Consider the following 21637-nt stretch of genomic DNA (forward strand, 5'->3'; position numbering starts at 1 on the left):
TTTTTTTTGTATAGTTGAAGACTTTAGTGATTAGAGATCATTTTTTTATACGCTAAAAATTAGATTCTTAGATCCTTTGGTTAATAGATAGGTAAAAACACTTTTTCCGTTCGATTGAGTAAATTGATTTCTCTCAAAAATAAAATTGGAGTAATTTAATCTTGTTCAATTTTAAAAGTGAACAACCAAAGAACATTATCATGATAGTTATTATTTTTTATTAATTGTACATAATTATGATTGATATAATAATAAATTAAACTTTCAATGTAAATAGATTTGAACAACTCGAGTTAACAAACAAGATTTTATAAATTTGATTGGCAATTTTCAAGTAATAAACTCTTGTATATAAAAATTATAATTTAAAGGAGAGTTTAACGGATACAACCATCCTCACCCTCCCATGGTGGCATAGGATAAAACCAAACTGATTTGCCAATTTATAGTCATTGTTCTTCATTGAGAAGCTGTGGGTTCAATATCCTTGAGAAGGCCAACAATTTGTTGCATGCTTGGTCGCTTTGTAGGAAGTTCAGCCGTACACAGATATGCAATCTTGAGGGCTTCCTCCATTTGGTAAACTGCTCCTGTATCACGAATTTTAGGATCAATGGCTTTTGAACCTTGGTTTTTTCTCACCAATCCTCTAACCCAACTAACCAAATTTGCTTCTTGTTCCTCAGGATAATCGTCTCTGATCGGCTTTTTCCCTGTGATTAGCTCAAACAAAACAACACCGAAGCAATATACATCAGATTTTGGTGTGGGGGTATCATCGGATTCCAGCTGGGAAAACTCTGGTGGTACATATGCAGGTGATCTACCGCTAATTTCATCATCCTCTAGACTAGTTCCAAAAAGTTTAGCCAATCCAAAATCCGACAATCTAGGCTCCAAGTTCAAGTCAAGATAAACACTACTAGCTTTAACATCTTTGTGGACTAATGGAGGTGAGCAGCCATGGTGAAGAAACGCCAATGCTCGTGCAATGCCGAGTGCTATTTTGTGTCGAAATGTCCATGTTGTTAATGTTGATAGCCCTTCAGAGTCTTCTTCCCGAGTATCATGTAACAAGTCCTGCAAGTTTCCATTCTCCATGTGATCATATATGGCAATCCTTTGATCCCCAGCCAAGCAATATCCGATTAACGGGACAAGATTCGGGTGTTTGATTCGACCAAGATACTCGAGCTCTCTTGCAACTTCATGGTCAGTCAATGTTGATCCATGAACCAAGATTTTAACAGCTACATAGATCCCACCAGGCAGAAATCCTCTGTAAACAGGCCCAAATTTCCCTTCTGACACTAAGGTGCTTATACTGAAATTTGATGTTGCAGACAAGAGGTCTGCAAATGTGATGTTTAACAATGGTTTCTCAAACATCATTACAGGGACTGATGTTGCATGTTTAACATCAGCCACCCATGTGGTCGAATCGGTTTGGAAAGAAAACGGACCTGACATATTTTGTTCTTCTTTATATGAAGGTTGTTTAACTAGCCATGTCCTAGATTTCTTTCTGCAATTAAAGGCTAAGAATAGCAAACCGGCGAGCAAGCAGACCATGGCAAGGGTTAAAGCTAAAGCAAGGTTAAGAGTGAAAACTTTGTGTATATGAGCTCTTCTTTTGAACAGGACAGGATTTGCAGCAATGGGACAACTGTTTAATGAACCATAAAAGGCTGTTTCAAAGGTGTCAAGGGAGAAACCTGAAGCACAAAGGGTTAAGTTGTTGTAAGAGAAGTTGAATCTCTTCATCAATGGCAGTTTTTGCAAGACAGGAACAGGGATTTCTCCACTCAAATTGTTTGATGAAACATCAATTGTATGTAAATAACTCAGTTCTGAAATTTCACTCGGAATATGACCGACGAGGCTGGTTTTAGACAAATTGAGATACTCTAAACTCGAAAGCATTCCGATTCTCGGGAATTTTTGTCTAGCAAATCGATTATATGCAAGATTAAGGTGTCTAAGATTAAGAGCTTGACTCAGGTTTACGAAAATTTCGCCACTAAGCCGGTTTTCAGACAAGTCTAAATAAACCAAATGAGACCAGTTGAAATTTACCTGATGAATGTCACCTTGAAACAAGTTGCCATAAATCTCATTTCTGGCAAGGTTCAAATATTTGAGCTTAGGAAATGCTGCAGTGAGACCATCTGGCAAGGTACCATTAAGACGATTGGAGGAGAGATCGAGCGAAACCAAAGACCAGCACCTTAGAATACCTGTTGGAATACTTCCTTCAAATCCATTCCCAGCAAGCTTAAGAGTTTGCAAACTTACCAGGGAACTTATAGTTTCAGGTATTTCCCCAGAGAAATCATTGTCTGAAAGATCAACAACTTGTAGCCGACCAAAGTTGCCAATGTTGTTAGAGAGAGACCCTGTAATTTTATTACAGGAGAGGTTAAGTCTCTTGAGTGACCCTAAACTCCATAAATCCGAAGGCAAAGCTGTGATTCTGTTGTTGCTAAGATCCAAAAACCGAAGCTTGGTTAGCTTGCCAATGGTGGAATCAGGAATCAAACCAGTTAGGCCTAAACCAGAAGCCTTTAAACCAATAACATTCTCCCCTTTGGCATCACATTGTACCCCTTTCCATGTAAAAACAGGAATAGAGTTGTTGTTGTGGGACATGTAAGAGTTTGAGCCCATTTTCTTCAGGAAATCAGAGACATAAAAATAATCTGTGTTGGGTAGTTGACAAGTAACATGCTTGAACAACAATGACAAAATTAGTAAACAATCGAAGAAACCAAAACCCATTTCAGCCATGTTTAAATATTAAGACCACCTTACACCAACTCAAAAGCCTCTTATCTCTAAAGCTTCAAATGACCAGCAACTTACAGACACTTGTCCATAATCTGCAAATTCCATTGAAGCTAGTTATGACATGAATTTTTATCCCTCTAGCTCTAAAACCTGTAAGAAAAATCAACAAAATGAGTAAAAAGATCTTGGAAAAGAATGAATGGAACATTAGCTTTGGGTGTCTCTTACAGAGAATGTGAGCTTACCTTGTCTGGCTTTGCAAATGGATCACTTTTGTCTGTGTTGGAACTGAAGAACAGGAGAGAAGCAGAGACAAGGATTCAATAATTTTAGGTTGAGCTTCAAAGGAGAATTCAATACAAATATATTACACAAAATATAATTTTGGGTTGGTGTATTTATCAAGGATATTGTTTTGGTGGGTGTTCAATGATACTTCATTGAGTGTTAGAAACTGCTAATCATCTTTTTTTGCTAATACATAGTATATTAACACTTAGTTCTTACAATAATTACCTTGCAACTACCACAAAATCTTTTACATTTTTTTCTTTCTCCATCAGTAAATCACAGTTCTTCAAACCTGTTTTCTTCTCCCTGTAAAAACTTTGTTAAAACTATAGATTTTAGTCAAAGAATGTAAGTCATAGTTGTAGAGCGGAAAAAAAGCACAAGGAGATTTCAATTTTTGTGTTAGCGGAATTGATTTAAGATGTAACAATTTTCTTTTCAGTAAATATATTGGTACAATAATATGTTTAGTCCTCATCGTTTTATTTTTTGTCAATTTAATTTTTATTCTTATTTTTTAGTTAAATTTGACCATTAACTTTTTAAAAATAGTCAAACGGAAATACCAACTAAAATATTATTTTTTTAATGATGTTATAGTTCATATATACTTCATGCTAATATAATAATACTATTTGTCATGTCAACAAATAATTTAAATATTAAAAAATATTAAAAAATAAAAATATATAAAACAATAAAATTAAAAAATAAGTAAATGTGAACTAAAAAATGAAATATGCTATTGAAATTATTTGCATATATTTTAATATTTTTATTTAAACATTATATTATATTTTAAACTTAAGTATATTTTTAAAATTTAGTTTATATATTCAAAATATTATTTCATGAACAATTTTTATTAATAGATAAATATTTAAATAATAATTTTATATAACAAACGAATAACTCGTGCATTACACATGATATAAATATAGTTTATTATAAAATAGCGAGGATATATATATATATATATATATATATATATATATATATATATATATATATTAATTAATGAACTTGTTATTTTAATATTTTTATATCATTTAATCTTTGATTCAATTTTTTAACCTTGATTTGATTTTGATCCCACAGACACTTTAATTTCTCCAACTTGATTATGTTGAATTGTGGATTCATTATGATAGTTACTACCATTATAATCATTATCATTATTTTCTATTACTACTTGGTAATAATAAAATAAAATTTCAGCTTTTAAAGTATTTTTACTGTAAATTATAAATTCGATCATATCTATTTTTTTTTACATAATATTTAGAATTATTCATAGCGTTTCAAAGACACTTGAACGACATCCTCCTTTATTGACAACAATATCAATAATATTACGTTTGGAGATTTAAAATATATTTATATTTAATGCGTATAATTTAATACGTGACAAAATATTGTTTATTAAAAATATAATAATTACATCTACTTTTAAAATTATTTATTAATATATATATTAATAATGCATCTCGATATGTAATTTTTTACATAGGAAATGAATGGAATTTTACAACATATAAAATCTCATCCATATTTACCTTGAATTTTAAATTAAAAGGAGAACAAATGGTCCAATTGAGCATGCCCAAATCCGACAGGAAATTAAAAAATATTGAAGAAGCAAAATCTTAATCATTTGCAATGACTTAGGAAGATGAGTGACAATAAATCGGCCGGTAAACAGTTTATTTATTTTTATTCAAAAGCAATTTTGAAATATTCATACGTTTTTCTTTTAAAATATTTTATTATATCTTTAATAGGCCCTATTAGTCGAACTGAACAATAGTTTATTTAAAAAGTAAGAAAATTTGGACAAAAATATAAGTTTGAAGGATGGGTTTAGGTAAAAAAAAAATTCATTTAGAAAATGAAAATGGACTAGGCCTTGAGTAAGTTTTTTTTGCTCGAGCTCAACCTGAATTTGCAGAAACAAAAATTGCTATTATTTTTTCACTTTTGTCGTTGTTTTGTTGTCATTTCACTATTATATTGCTACTATTTTGTTGTTATAATTTGAATATTGTATAACTCTTATTTTATTATTAATTTTGTTACTATTTTAGAGGCATTTAATAGTTAAGTTGTACTTATCTTAGTATTTTAATTTTTTTAGTGTATTTAACTTATTATATTTTTAAAATTTATTTTTATGTAAATAATAATAAGAATTTAATACGAGCAGGTCGGGTCGGGCCAGGCTCAAATTTTAACTTTTTTTATCTAAGTTGGGCTTGAACAAAATTTTAGACTATTTTTTAGGCCGAGCCGACCTGGGCCTATAAAATAGGTCTAAAATTTTGTTACAACCCGCGCCAACCCATAATCACGTCTAAACCCTTAATCAACCCCTAGCCCTACTTATGAAGTCTAAAAACCTTACTAATAGTGTACCAAATATTTTCCCTATCATATCCCATACATTAATGTTCTATCCGTATAAACTACAATTTTAAACAAACTTTGGAATCAATATGAATGGATTTTACCCTAATTATTATGTGTTGAATTTTGCTTAAAATTGAAGGATCTGGTTAAATTTACCCTTTTGGTATTATTAACATATTAATGGGGAAATGCAATAATGTATTGAGTTTAATCTGAAAAAATGAAAATCAAAGGTTGTAATTAAAAAAAACGAAGTAAATTGCGGCTTTGTTAAACGTCCATGAATGAATTGAAGTTGATAAAAGGGGAATGATTGTTGCCATCCAAATACTTTTAAGTATGAATGAAGCAAACTTAAAGCTTTGGGGCACCTGTAACTAACAATTATGTCAAAAGAATGACAAGGTGTGATACTAATAATAATTAATAATCATCACTACCACTCAAACAAAATATTATTACTTCATAGTGAATGAATATATATATATATATATAAACTTAAGGAAAATCAAGATTCGAGTCTAAGCAACATATAGTGAGAACTATATAATTGTGAGTAAAATCCATCAACTATCATGATTCATAAATTGCTATATATATGTATCGGCAGTCAAAATCAACAAAAGATATTTCCAGGGAACTTGCACTATCATACTTTCAAGAATGATTCACCATTCAAATGAATAATATACTTTCTGAAACTGGAATAACATTACCTAATTTGACCCAAAAAGTGATGGCTGCTACCAGATAAGGAAGTACCTAAAAGCAATGGACCCCCAAGGTGTTTAACAAGGAGTTAAGCATAATCAGGCATTACTCTTTTCAGGAATGTGATTGGAGAAGCTTCATTAGGTGCAAGTTCATCAAAACCGATGTAATTTTGCTCCTTGTCGTAAACATGGCACACTGTCATTATCGTCTTCATCAGACGCCAATTCCATGTAGCCTCGTTCAGATACTGTCATGAACATTAACATGCAATGAGAACAATCATTAGCATCTCCTGAGGGAGTTTGAAAATAACCATATTGTTGTTCTACAAACTATTTTAAAAAAGTACTGCTCCATACCGGTCCCCAGTTCTCTTGAATAGACTTATGTGCTGCTCGTAGATTATAACTTGGTATCCTTGAAGATACATGATGCGGAATGTGGACATTGATATCATGGCAGAGGACCTCAATCCTGTCAAATATATAAAGTTCAGCATTTTGCCAGAGTCTTCAAGGACATGGAATCCGAGGAAATAGATGAGATGTTGAATGAAGAAATAGTGGAAAGGCATCCCCTAATATGATGTCTAATAAAGCTAATTCTACAATCTAGTTTATCAGCTTTCGGGAAACATGATGGCTCAAATAAAAGATCGATAGAAGGGCAGCAAAATTAATATATTTACCAACGAGGGTAATCACAATGCACTGTTCCATTAAGCTGAGCCTGAGCCGCATTCCATTCATCTGAATGTTTGAAGGGTATATGAGGGGCCGTGTGATGCACCATTGTGAATGTACTCATCTGGCCAATTTAAGAAAAACCACAAGTTCTAAGGGTATATAAATAAGTTTCATTTGCATAATTAAATCACTCACATTCACATCAAGCCACGGGTTGACAATCTATGATTAATCAACTCATAACAAAACATGCAAATATATGAAGTTATTCGCTTCAAATAGCTCTTGTTTCAAGTATCACTTTGGTCAATATTAGACTAAAAGAAATAAGGCCGGTTTTCCACATGATTAAATGGCATTAGAAGATAAATTATTGTCCACCAAACTGGTATAGAGTTTCACAGGTATCAAATCTTATCAAGTGATGATTTCCTGTTAAAGATGTTTGAACTCATAAAATATAACCACATGAAACTTGGAAGTAGCATTACCCAAAAGTGATAGCCTAACCATGGCATTAGCCAAAACTTGATCCATCCCATTATTCCCGTCTTATAGATGATCAATGGCCATCCAATTGCCATAAATGCAAAAACACAAGCCAAACTGATCTTCACTCTTTTGACTTCATTCGGTCTGAACTTGTTCAAATCAAAGTGCCATATCAACCTATGCATTTAAAATGTACAAGTCAAATTGTAGGAGAAGAGGATGGAAGTGAAGTGTGTTTAACTCATTTAAGATAAGCGTGGGCACTGCAGTCCAGAATAAAAAGAACCAACTATTTTGCATCCATACCAGTGAGCTATGGACATCCAAGGTCGAAATGGGCCATAACCGAACATGATTGCTTTGCGTAGAAAAGGAGAAGTCTCAAACTCTTTTTCCCAAACAGGGTGCCAAGCTGTATCTTCTGAGAGCCTACAGATATGAATAAATAATATAACTTGGGTAGAAATGTGTGAAACATTAGAACATTGCTGAATTTTGTGGTAGCTGAATCGAATCCCAAACTAGTCACCCCAAAGCAACAATATCAAACAACTTGTGTGGAAATTCAAGTGCTTACACTACATGTATAAGGATAACATGGCAGTAAAGGAGCTAATCATCTAAAAGGGGTAGGACATATATGCAAAAATCTAGCACATGTGCAGCAAAAATGTTATTTGCATCCCCTGTAATGACATTGAAAAACTTCACTGCAACAGTGATAATAATAAAACAATAAACATATCATACGTACATGTTTGTCTTTGCATGGTGCCTGTCATGCTTAAACCGCCATGGCTCATATGGGTATATTAGTGGTAGAAAGGCCAGAGTTCCCACAATGTCTTCCAATAATTTGTTTTTTGAAAATGATTTGTGAGCGCAATCGTGGCCTATAACAAAGAACTAAAGAAATTGCAGGGGAAAAAGATACAGTAAATAAGGTGGCATAGAAGTATGTCTGTATTTGGTTTTATAACAAATAAAGGGTAAAAAATGAAGAGACTGTAAAGAAATGTACCCCAGTTATTGCTGTTCCTGTCCATGCCCAAGCTAAAGGAAGTAGATACCATGGGGCTTTTGAAATCATGAAGATCCCCAATGCATAGGAAGTGACAGATATTAAAACTGAAGTCCATGCTTTCACATCGTCAATCTCAAACACCTTAAAGGAAAATTTGGGCAAAAGAAGAGGAAATCAGTAAAGAGATTTATTGGTTAAGCTAGCATTTTCATATTCATGTTCATAAATTCAATTCGGTAATAAAAAAAGAAGAAGAAAAACAGTCATGTTTAATTTTTTGCTCCCCTCAGTTCAGATTATCGGAATAAGTCATTAATAAGAAACATGCTCGAACAACCTGATCCACTGTAACTGCAAAACTGTTTTATTATATTTAACCATGAAAGGAACAAAGGCACAATTCTTCAATAAAATTATCTCATTATACAATCTTGCTCATACAGACAATCATAGAACCCAAAAACTCAATCAGCAGCATGTTCAAAATGGCAAAACATTATACCCTGGACCAAATTCATCGCAAATGATCTGAACAAGTAGGATGTATGGGAACCATAAAAAAGAATACCTTTCTTGGAAGGGTGTCTATAACATCCTTTAATGTAACATTATCAGGAAGAGGCTCTCCAATTTGCCTGAATCCATAAGTTTCCGCTAACAGTTTTCTGTACTCAGCACTGTCAGCACTGTCTGCTGAAGATGGTCTTACTGGAACCGCCACAGCTTGTATGACTTTATTCCTTCTTAAGGGAATTATACCCTTCCTATGGTTAATTCCCTTAACGAGAAGATTGTCCCACCTCAAATGACAGATACTTGCTAATGGGGGAGAAAAAGGCATTAAAACGGTAAATGAGAGGAAATCATATGGAATGATAGCATATAGGTTCATACCACACAATGCTAATCATACATGCGGGAAGGCTAACAACTCTGAAAGGACTCGATTGATTTAGATCAAGAAGTTAACATCGTATTTGGTAAAAACTAGTTCAGAAGTCTATAATTTCTTGACAAGAAGCTTCACATGGGGCCCGATGAACAACAAGAAACTACCTACTTGTCCACTTGAGTCTTGAAGTTCTTTCAATTGAGCATATAGCCATTCAGTGCTTCAACTTCAAAGCATAAGCAAGAGAGCATCCACATAATGGTTTAATTGTTGTTAATTTGTTTCATAAGGTACCCCATGTCCTCTTTTTGCAGCTTAGCTTATTCAAGTTTGCAAATAAAATGATGTCTTAAGAAATACTATACCTAATTATCAGAACCAGTGACACTAACACTATGGTGCAAGAGAGTCAGATAAGGCACTGATTAACTTAGAAATGAAATTGGCATAGTCAACAGATAATGCAGCTCAAAGAAACCATGGCAAAGAACACTAGCTTATGAAGAACATCAAACTAACAAAACCCATCCCACCAAATGTACCAAAAACTTCACCAAGTGGTCTACAGGTTGAAATTATTGAGTTTAATAGCCAAGATTAAAGAGAGAAAGAAAGTTGAATACCAGTAGAAGAATGAATAGCAATTGTTTGGCTCCTAATTGGCCTTTGACTAGGACCCTGAAAATCAAACCAACAAAGGAACGAAATTTAGAATTCAAAACAAAGAACATATATATATTTCTAAAAATATTGAGAAATCAGAACATACCAAGCAAATGAACATGGAATTTGAGATTTTACAAGCCATGGAATTGGGAATGACGGAAAGCAGGCACCTTCCCTTTTTCCCTTCTCTTCTTAGAAGAGTGTTTAATGAAGTTGAAGAGAAGAAGAAGACAGGGAGGAGAAAGATAGGCTTTTTTTAAGCCGTTTTAAAGGACAAAAGAAAGGAAGGGACAAAAAATAGAGAGAGAGAACACTTTGAAAAGACTCTGAACCCCTCTCTCTTCAATGGAAATGATAATATTGACAACACAACTCCAGCCAAGTTTACAATTCTTGTGTGGTCTGTGTCTCTCTCCCTCTCTAAACCGCCTTTTTCTTTTTGTGGATAACAATGCACGCGTTATTCAACACTAATGGCTACCACTACCCCTTACCATTTTGTTTTATCATCCATGGCTTTCTGGATTTGGGTTTTGTTTTCCTTCTTGTTTTCGAATGAATCAAGAAGGGTTGGTTTTAATTTTTCCCATAAATTGTTAAACCATGCCACCATGTCTATGCCTTTATACATTGTATGAGATATTTCTGTATTTGATAATTAGGTTTTTAAATTTTCCATTCTTGATATTCTGAATATATTTATTTTTTATTAAATACTAAAAATATCATAAATAGAAAAATAATCCGCCGACCATATAAATGTTTAAATTGAGATATATGCACTTAAATTCGACGTATTGAACTTTTCCCCGAACGAGTAAACTTCCTCACCGGCAACTCGTTTTTGGACATGTACAAGTTGCGTTGCGTTGCGTGGATTTGTGACATTTCCCTAATTTTGAAAAGCTCTCCCATTGAAAAGCATGAATTGCATGCCCTAATCTCTCTCATAAAGCTTCCACTTCCCCACTTCGATTTGATGCACGTTTTCCATGTTCCATCAAAGAGTTAAAAGTTGATTGACCACCGTCCTTAACTCATTGGGAAAATGGTTTATGAAAACAATAGCAACATCATGTATGATCCCCAAGAATTTGACCAATTCCTTATCAAATCAAAAGCAATGGACACGTATCGGAGCTTACAAATTTAACTATTCTATAATCTCCTTACTCATCTTTTGCTCGGTTGGGAGACGGGCGGAAAGCCAAAGGTTGTGGAGAGGGTGTTAAGGTTGGAAGTTGAAAGTTGTGTGGGCTTAATATTGTAACACTCCACATTTAATTTGGTTGATAGATTCAAATGCATGATGTCACGTTACGTTATCGAAGCAATTTAATCATCAATCATACTCACTAATATGTATTGATAGTGTTTAGGATTCAATTCATCATACTGCGGGGTTATGGTGGGTCAAATTTAGAATTAGAAATCAAATTCAAACTTAACTATCAAATTTCAATGTTGTGTCTCGAGACAGAGGACTCCTTGTCTCGAGATAGAACTCACTTTATTTTAACTATTTTTGGTTCGATGTCAATATGTCTCAAGACACTAAAGGTGGTGTCTCGAGACTAGGTCTAGAGACCAACCTTCCATGTTTCCTTAAATTTGCTTCGATGTTTAACTGTCTCGAGACAAGGGATTCTTGTTTCGAGACCTAGAGTAGGGCACAACTAATTTAGTTTCAAAGTTTACTTATCTCGTGACAAAAATCACTTGTCTCGAGGCACTACGCATATAGATCAAAATATAAAGTAAATTTTATTCTTATGGTCTTTCATGTTATCTCAAAACTCAATGGTAAAATAACTCTAAATACACATTTCCAAGTGTTCAAACCATAAAAAATGGTACCTCAAACATACATAAACTTTACATCAAATTAACATCATCAATTAAACTCATATAAACAAAACCAAACATCATCAAATTATAACCATCGATGTAACATCATTTAACCAACTAATTCACATAAACAAACTTATAAAAACTAGCTTAACTATCTACTAATTAAAGATAAAAATTCATCTTATAAAACCTTTTAGGTTAAGTACCAAAAATACCAAATATACCAAAATGAACCCTTAAACAACATACCCAAAACAATCTACGTACATGTCATTCCAACTCAAACATATATATACATACAAAAGAGTTAGCAAAAAAATTTTGGAGCTGAGCTTTCTAGAATGGATGCTTTGACATTTTCAACTAGTTGAAATCCACGTCTGATATCTACGCACATAAATCAACAAAACGTACATTGAGTATTGAATATTCAATGGTGCTAATATAATTGAAATTCAAACATATTGCATTAAGAATAAACTAAGTATAATAACAAGTATAAATTATTTTGATAAATACTAATTTAACTAATCATATCATTTTTCTGCTTTCTTATTTATTTCATATTTTAATATCATTTTCAATCAGAGGCGGATACAAAGGGGGGCTAGCAGTGGCCCTGGCCTCCTCTAAAATAGAAAATTTATATTTAGGCCATTGAAATTTTTTTAAAATTTTAAATTAGTAAAGGTAAAATTGTGCTTTGCCCCCCCCCCAAATTAGAGAAATTCAATTTAATCCTATAAAAATTATAAAGATATAGACTATAAAAAATTAAATTTTTATTTGGTCCCCTTAAAAATTTGTTCTGGCTTCGCCCCTGTTTTGAATACTTATTGATTCTGGCCCTTATTACTCGAAGATAAACATTAAGGCGGATACACAAATCTATTTTATTCTAATATCCTGGGTTACTCGATAACAATGACTTTTAGAATTTGTATATTGTACCGTCTTGGGTTGTCTGACAACTATCACTTTTACTATTTGTTTGTACTGTTCATTTTGCCATCTCAGATTGCTCGACAATGATGGCTAGTAAATCACTATATCGATGACCCTATGGCTTGCTAGGTATACCCGAACCACGTCTAGCATTGTTTAACGAGCCATTACATCATAATCAGCTTTGTAACACATACCATCATAATATCAACGTCTCAAAATTTATATAAATAACAAACACAAATTCGAATATTTATCACAAATTCCAAATATCATCAATTGAATCCATTATTCAAAGTTTATAGAGAAAGATGTCATTACCTCAATGCATAGGCATATTGATTATAACAATTAATTAGTTTACGAAAGCAAATTGAAATTGAATTATAGAAGCATAAATCGAAAGCGACTATTTGTTAACGGCTTTAACTTTTCCTTTGTTATGAGACAGTCCTACGCCATCTTTCGCTATAAAATTTAAGTTCGAAAACAAAAACTCATTATCCGTACAATTCAAATAATTTACGATCATTTAAACATGAATGCATTTATTCCAATTTAATCCTTTACAACCCTAATATCCAAAACATTCATATTACATAATTTATCCAATCAAATTTGAATCCGATTTAATAACTATAGTATAGGACCCTTTCCAATCATTATTTGCTATTAAAATTTAAAATTTTTATCTTTTACAATTAAGTCCCTAACCACTTATAACATCACATAATTAGATCAATCATTCAAGTCTAATTCATGATTAATTCCATGTCTCTTACTACACTTTTAACATATTCTTTCCTTAAATAAACTAATATTACACAATGCACATACATCATTTTAAGTCATTAACACCGTAGATATAATTCATGAAAACTTAAACTTCAACATAACCATTTCCAAAATTAACACTTGGGCAACTACTACTTTGATTCGAGTACTAGCAATGTGAATAGTTACTACGGTTAACATTATAGCTGAATCGTGGTTGCGCAGTGATGTGAAAAGTCATTATGGATATACCCTTCACTAATTGCTCAGTGGCCAGACTGCCCCATCGGGAATGAGTTTCACTCGGTTTTGTCTCTGCATTTCTTATTAGGGTATCCTTTCTAAAGATGATAAAAAAAATTAAATGTTAAAATTATAATTTTATTATTGTAAAAATTAAAATTTAATTTCCGCCCCAAATTTCCTGCCTTCGCTCCTGCTAATGCAAATGATTTTGTTATTGGCAGGTTGCAAAGTTGAGCATACTGACTTGCAACATCTCCCCAATGATCCTTCTCCAGAAAGATAAAATGCTCTTCTGGAGCTTGGAAGGTATGCTTTTGCCTCGTATATATCACTATATTTTCTAAACAGAGTATGCCCGGATTTCTTCCTTTATTTCTATATGTTCGCTACAAACATTGCTAAGGCTGCCTTCTCATTCCCTGTTAATGTTTTGGCATAACAGAAGAAAGGCGATCCACACAAAGTCCTGGATTCTGAACCGCCCGAAATTAAACTGCTTTCGAAGACTTTCAGCTGCCTTCATCGACCTGATCGCAACTGCCGAAAACACCCGTCCTGGGTCTGAAGAACTAGAATTGCCCCAAAACTCTATTTTTACAGAAAATTGCTCAAATTAATCCTAGAACATCCATACTTATCCAAAGAAACCTTAATTTAATATAACTAAAACTCTAAATGTTTTAATAATACGAGAATTTAATTAATTATAATTAAAAAGTTTATTTAATTAATGCTGTCAACTCGTATTATTAAATCCAAAATCTATTTAATGATAATATGCTGATTTAACTAATAATATAAATCTAACTAAAATAGTAAATAAATCAAAGTAAATATCTTTTGAAAATCTAGTATTTGATATGAATTCAATTACTACCCTTATAAATACATTATCACACTCTTCTCATTTTTCACTCAACACTTTTTCTTCTGCTTTACAGGGTTGAAAAAAATGGATATGTTCAATATTTTATTTTCTGCTCTTATTTTTTCTTTCTTCTTATTTCATTCGAATGCGCTTAATGTTACTCATGATTCAAGGTCTATCATAATTGATGGAAATCATAGAATTATCCTTTCAGGTTCGATTCATTATCCGAGAAGTACTGCTCAGGTAATATTTTACATTTAAATTATTTGAGATTTTTTTTATAATATGATTTCGAATGATTGATTGATTAGTTTTTTTTTTTTTTTTTTTTATTAGATGTGGCCGGATCTTATAAGAAAAGCCAAAGAAGGTGGATTGGATGCGGTTGAAACATATGTGTTTTGGAATGCACATGAACCAGCCCGTCGTCAGTATGATTTTAGTGGAAATCATGATATTATTCGATTTCTTAAAACGATTCAAGACCAAAGTTTATATGCAATTCTTCGAATTGGACCTTATACTTGTGCTGAGTGGAATTATGGGTAAATTAATTTATTTTAAAATTTTAACTAATTATGTTATTTAATAAATTATTTAATTATTTTTTTCAGCACTAACAGTTTTATTATTTTTTTTATTAGAGGCTTCCCTGTATGGTTGCATAACATGCCTGGAGTTTCTCTCCGTACTAAAAACGATGTCTTTATGGTAAATCTTTTAGTTTTCGGTAACTCTTTTAAAAATAAAAATTTTGTTCTATTTTTGTTTATTTATATATGTAAATAATGTGTTTTATTATTATTATTATTAGAATGAAATGAAAAATTTTACAACATTGATAGTCGATATGGTGAAAAAGAAAAATTATTTGCATCCCAAGGAGGAAATATCATTCTAGCTCGGTATGTATATATGATAAAATTTTATGTTTTATTTTTTATTTATTATATATTTAAATAATATCAAAATTAAATGTATATCTATATGTATAGATTGAGAATGAATATGGAAATGTTATGGATCCATATGGAGATGACGGGAAATCATATATTAATTGGTGTGCTCAAATGGCTGATTCTCTTGATATTGGTATCCCGTGGATCATGTGTCAACAAATTGCTGCTCCAAAGCCTATGGTATTGTATTTAATTTATTCTTTACTATATTATTTCATTTAGAAATACATTTTTTTTTTGTGATAATTGAATTTTGATTTTGTTTTGTTTAATTATAATTGTAGTTGGAGACATGTAATGGTTGGTATTGTGATGAATACAAACCAAAAGACCCTAATACCCCTAAAATGTGGACTGAAAATTGGACTGGATGGTGATTCTTTTTCTTCTTAAAATTGTTCATAATTTAATTTAAATAATTATAAAATTTATATTGAATTTTATTTTAATTGATTTTAGGTTTAAGAGTTGGGGTGGTGCAGACCCTCTTAGAACACCAGAAGATCTTGCTTACTCTGTTGCTCGATTTTTCCAAAAAGGTGGTACACTACAAAATTATTACATGGTAAGTGATTTTTTTTAAAAATTAAATCATTAATAATTTAATTTTATTAATTAACCCCTTTGTTTCCCCATTTTTTTAGTATCATGGTGGTACCAATTTTGGTAGAACTTCTGGTGGGCCGTATATTACCACTACATATGATTATAATGCACCTCTTGATGAATATGGTAATTTCATGCCTTTGATATATATATATATATATATATATATATATGTATGTATGTATGTATGTATATAAATTATAATTATTTTAATTAATTATTAATTTTTATTAGGAAATTTGAACCAACCAAAATGGGGACATTTAAAGCAGCTTCATGATATTCTACATTCCATTGAGTATTCTCTTACAAATGGGGATGTTACAAATGAAAAACTCAGCAATTTAGTCATGGTAATAAAATTAATTTATATATAAATTTATTTCAAAAAAATTATAAATATTTATCATTTTATTTCTAATTATTGTTCTTAATTGTATTTATGAATTAGGCTACTATTTATCAAACAAAGGAGAAATCAAGTTGTTTTTTGAGCAATACAAATACCAAAATAGATGCGAATGTCAACTTCGGAGGCATTAATTACTTTGTTCCAGCATGGTCTATTAGTATCCTTCCAGATTGTAGGGAGGAAGCATATAATACCGCGAAGGTAAAATCTATTTTCATGTTTTGTGTTATTATAATTATGATCAATATGATATGGTTAGAAATGGATTTATATTTAAAAATAAATAAATCAGGTTTCTACTCAAACTTCATTGATGGTTAAGAAATTGAATAAAGCTGAAGGTGAACCGAGTTCTTTGAAATGGACGTGGCGACCCGAGTTGATCGAATCGGCTTCTCTCCAAGGAAGGGGAGATGTTTCTCTTAACAAGATTGTTGATCAAAAGGATATGGCAAATGATGCTAGTGATTATTTGTGGTATATGACGAGGTAAATTATTTAACTCAATTATATTCAATTCATTTAAATATAAATTATATATGTTTTGATTAATTAATTATTTTTTTTTGGGACAGTATTGATGTTGCAAAAGATGATCCCATGTTGAATGGAACAGTGACACTTCGTGTCAATGATACTGGTCATGTTCTTCATGCTTTTTTCAATGGAGAATATATTGGTAATTATGAACTATATATATATATATATATATATACACATATTATTGAATTCAAAACATATTTATTTAAATTTATATGTATTTGTTTTCGTAGGTTCTCAATGGTCAAAATATGGTAACAACGATGTGACATATGTTTTTGAGAGGAACATCAACCTATCCCTCGGGAAAAACTTGATATCATTACTTAGTGTCACTGTTGGATTCAAGGTATATACATATATACATCTATATATACGACAAATAAAAAAAAAACCCTAGAATTTTAATGTATAATTTGAATCAAAATAATGCAGAACTATGGTCCAATGTTTGATCTGGTTGGAGCTGGAATTACATCACCAATTGAGCTGGTTTTGAACAAAAATATTGTCAAGGATTTGTCATCAAATAAATGGACATATAAAGTTGGTTTGAATGGGATTTCGAACAAATTTTTTGACATAGATTGTGCTTCAAAATCATCATCCAAATGGGTTTCCGACCCTATTCCGATTTACAGGAACTTCACTTGGTACAAGGTAATTAAAAGCAATACATGTACTTATAAATGTTACATATAATGTTTGATTTTATTAATATTTATGTTTGGTGTTTTTGAAATTGTAGACAACATTCAAAGCTCCATTGGAGAATAAACCAGTTGTTGTGGATTTACTAGGTTTAGGAAAGGGCATGGCTTGGGTGAATGGTCATAGCCTTGGTAGATATTGGCCATCTTATATAGCTGATAAGCAACTTTGTAAGACAGAGACTTGTGATTATCGTGGTAGATACAGTAATAGTAAATGTGTCTCTAAGTGTGGTGAACCTACCCAAAGATGGTAACCCTTGAGTTTTTTACGTATATAAATATTCATTTTCATATTATGAGTATTATTTTTTCATTATTCCAATTTTGTTGTTTTATAGGTATCATGTTCCTCGATCATTTCTTAAAGATGGTGAGAACACTTTGGTATTGTTTGAGGAATTTGGTGGTAATCCTTCCGGTGTACAATTCCAAACCGTTGAAATTGGATCCGTTTGCATAAATACTCACGAAGGAAAAGAAGTGGAATTATCATGCCAAGATCGACCGATTTCAAAGATTAAGTTTGCTAGCTTTGGTAGTCCACAAGGAGTGTGCGGATCATTTGACAAAAGTGAAAATGACTCGGAAGTGGATGCTTTATCAATTCTTGAAAAGGTATGTTATTTTTTTATTTTTTAAATATCTTGAATTTTTTTTCTAATAATATATATTTTGAAAATTTTAACAGGAATGTGTGGGTAAAGAATCGTGCTCCTTCACAATTACCGAAGACAAATTCGGAACACCTTCTTGTGAAGTCAAAAAATTAGCTGTGGAAGCCGTTTGTGAAGATTTTACTTTTTAAATTTTTCAATAATTTTAGGTCTTTTTAGTTTTATTTTTTAATTAATTATTATTATTATTATTTTAGGAATTTATCTTAGGTTTTGTAATTATAATAAATAATAAAAGCATTTTTTTTTATTCTTTGTTGTGATGATAAATGTTCTTTTATAGATATAATCTACAAACTAAACTTAAAACCCTAAAACACCCCACAATTGTCTAAATTATAAGCCAAATATTTGGTGGTAGCAAGGCACCCAGGCAGTTTTCCCGACAACCTTAATGTAGGTAATTTGAGTAGCTTTACAATCGACTTGAAGATACAGAAGGCTAAGCATATATACCTCTTGACACCGTAAGACACAGCTGATTTGATCGATATAGCTTCCTTTAGTGTTTATCATCTTCCACCTGGTTGTTCGTATTGCTAGGGTTTTGATATCATTGCTCATTGCAATAGTAACGATATTTTACATATGTTTTACCTGTATAAGTGAATGATTTGCGCATGCAAGTACTTCATAATTTCCTGTTTTCTCTAACAGGTGTTAGCCCGACGGCAGATTGATCTACTAACAGCTCAGGCTTGGTTCTCAGAAAATAAACAGCTCGAGGAGAAGGCTCGTTTATAAATATTCTAGATCCTTTTTTTTTTCATCCAAAATCGGTGGGAGAATACTTCTGGATCGCAACTACTATGATTCGAGTACTAGCAATGTGAAAAGTTATTATGGATAATATGAGTGACAATGCCTCTGGCTCGAATATGTATATGTAGAACTCGAACCTAAACATTTAAATTTTCAATATCTTAGCCTTTTGCTAGGCACTGTTAAAGTCTTATTGGCCCAATTCAACAAAAATATAATAAAATGACATGTGAATATAGCCTTAGTATTGTTGAGAAAGATTAAGGGTATGGGCCATTGAGTGCTCGGATTTGAGTTTAATATGTGCAATTGCCAATAAAATCTTGAGATTAAAGATCTATATCCTTGAGTATCATGTTTGGGAAACTTTGATTTTTAGATATCTTAGACATACTTCACATGGCCCTCCGCCAAACTTTGTCAAGTCAACATACTTGCAGCCCATCAGGTCTTATAAATTGACCTAACAAGGGAGATACTAAATGATGTTGGCCCATGCAGGCCCTTCGCCTAGCACACATCTCACTTGGCTTAGAGAAAACATTATTCAACCACTTCTATAAGATAACTAGCATTCGTTATCAACATACGTTATAACTTAATCACATCATGTCTTATAATTAATCTAATAAAAGAGATACCAAATAATAAATTCACCGACCAGAGGAGGACACGTTCCTTATGGAAATCAACTTTATATAACTCTCTTGATCCTATAGTAAGTGATCTTCTCCTGTCTCCCATCTCTCATCCTCTCGACTTTCTCCATCCCTTGCTCTATAAGGTATTTTCGCATCTGCTCTCCATCTATTACCATCGGTACAATCTCCATCTAAAACTATTTTCTCTATCCTTTGTAGTATAATTTTTATTTTTGTCTGTTTTCAAAGAAAAACAAATCTATTTTGCAAGTTAAACTTCATTCATTTCTAAGCAATTAGTGTATGAATGGACGGTAGTTAAATGATACGAACCCGCCCCGCGAACTACTTTGGTCAAGCTTACCAAGCCGAGGTTTCCAGCTCCCCGAGCTCTGTCTAGCTCAATTCAGCTTGTTACCGATTTAATTTCGTTTTGACGCAAGCTCATTGAGCTCGATTCGAAATTATTTAATTTCATATGCATTTTAATTTGCTGAAATAATTAAGTTAGTTTATTTAGTTAGCTTAAAATAATTAGCTCATTTTAATTTATCAAATCAATACATAATTAAATAAAGTTTTTAATGTGTCTTAGTTTAAGACATGAATTTAATATGTCAAGTTTAAGACAAATTAATTAGCTGCTGCTATTTATTTGTCTAAACCGAATTTAATGGTTGTCCTAGCATTAAAACGTGGGTCATAAATATGTCCTAGTTTAGACATGTTATTAATGTGTTTTGTGATTAAAACCATGAATTTAAATTGTCTCACCTTTACTGCAGGTTTAACGTGTCGAATTTAATGTGTTTAACATGAATTAATTTGCTTCATTAAATTGGTTTTAGGCACATGAATGAATCAGCATTAAAGAAGCCGAATTCAATGAGTGTTGGAGCTTGGGACGGATTTAATGAGCTGTTGGTTTAATGTCTTGATTGAATTTAATCCATGTTGCTACTTTGTCCAGCCGTATGGTGCATGATTGCTGGCCGAATTAATGAGATGTTTGGGCAAGCATGGAGCGCATTTAAGAAGCATGCCCAAGCTCCAACACTCATTGAATTCGGCTTCTTTAATGCTGATTCATTCATGTGCCTAAAACCAATTTAATGAAGCAAATTAATTCATGTTAAAGACATTAAATTCAGCACATTAAACCTGCAGCAAAGTTGAGACAATTTAAATTTATGGTTTTAATCACAAAACACATTAATAACATGTCTAAACTAGAACATATTTATGACCCACGTTTTAATGTTAGGACAACCATTAAATTTGGTTTAGACAAATAAATATCAGCAGCTAATTAATTTGTCTTAAACTTGACATATTAAATTCATGTTCTAAACTAAGACACATTAAAAACTTTATTTAATTATGTATTGATTTGACAAATTAAAATGAGCTAATTATTTTAGCTAACTAAATAAACTAACTTAATTATTTCAGCAAATTAAAATGCATGAAATTATATAATTTCGAATCGAGCTCAATGAGCTTGTGTTAAAACGAAATTAAATCGGAATGTTGAATTGAGTCGACGAGCTCGAGGAGTCGAACGAGCTATCACTTGCCAACAAATGCAATGCTCGGCTTGGTAAGCTTGACCAAAGTAGTTCGCGGGGCGGTTCGTATCATTAAATGTATCATCCAAAATCATATCGGTTTAATGGTGTAAAAGT

At 32.1% G+C, this 21637-nt stretch overlaps 3 protein-coding genes across 3 annotated transcripts; 1 reads left to right on the forward strand and 2 right to left on the reverse strand.

Annotated features, from left to right (window-relative positions):
- Positions 1 to 288: 288 nt before the first annotated feature.
- Positions 289 to 3540, reverse strand: LOC108463123 (probable LRR receptor-like serine/threonine-protein kinase At2g24230). The gene is made up of 2 exons (XM_053023755.1): positions 3033 to 3540; positions 289 to 2937 (listed from the first exon to the last, which is right to left on the reverse strand). Exon 2 carries the CDS (start codon positions 2785 to 2787, stop codon positions 460 to 462), a length of 2328 nt encoding a protein of 775 aa, XP_052879715.1. The 5' UTR covers positions 2788 to 2937; positions 3033 to 3540; the 3' UTR covers positions 289 to 459.
- A 2494-nt stretch (positions 3541 to 6034) lies between these two features.
- Positions 6035 to 10642, reverse strand: LOC108464339 (omega-6 fatty acid desaturase, chloroplastic). Its single transcript, XM_017764600.2, has 10 exons — positions 10062 to 10642; positions 9916 to 9970; positions 8969 to 9219; positions 8398 to 8541; positions 8131 to 8282; positions 7683 to 7805; positions 7376 to 7553; positions 6887 to 7005; positions 6558 to 6672; positions 6035 to 6445 (listed from the first exon to the last, which is right to left on the reverse strand). Exons 1-10 carry the CDS (start codon positions 10098 to 10100, stop codon positions 6284 to 6286), a joined length of 1338 nt encoding a protein of 445 aa, XP_017620089.1. The 5' UTR covers positions 10101 to 10642; the 3' UTR covers positions 6035 to 6283.
- A 4090-nt stretch (positions 10643 to 14732) lies between these two features.
- Positions 14733 to 18693, forward strand: LOC108462196 (beta-galactosidase 15-like). The gene is given in 18 exon segments (XM_053024656.1): positions 14733 to 14888; positions 14982 to 15190; positions 15290 to 15356; positions 15460 to 15502; positions 15505 to 15554; positions 15641 to 15784; positions 15889 to 15977; positions 16064 to 16169; positions 16249 to 16336; positions 16445 to 16563; positions 16662 to 16823; positions 16915 to 17111; positions 17198 to 17301; positions 17396 to 17511; positions 17598 to 17822; positions 17911 to 18125; positions 18214 to 18490; positions 18564 to 18693. Coding segments are annotated over 18 exon segments (2484 nt in total). The 3' UTR covers positions 18681 to 18693.
- Positions 18694 to 21637: the final 2944 nt, after the last annotated feature.

This window comes from Gossypium arboreum, chromosome 13 (genome assembly GCF_025698485.1).
Source record: "Gossypium arboreum isolate Shixiya-1 chromosome 13, ASM2569848v2, whole genome shotgun sequence".
NCBI lineage: Eukaryota > Viridiplantae > Streptophyta > Magnoliopsida > Malvales > Malvaceae > Gossypium > Gossypium arboreum.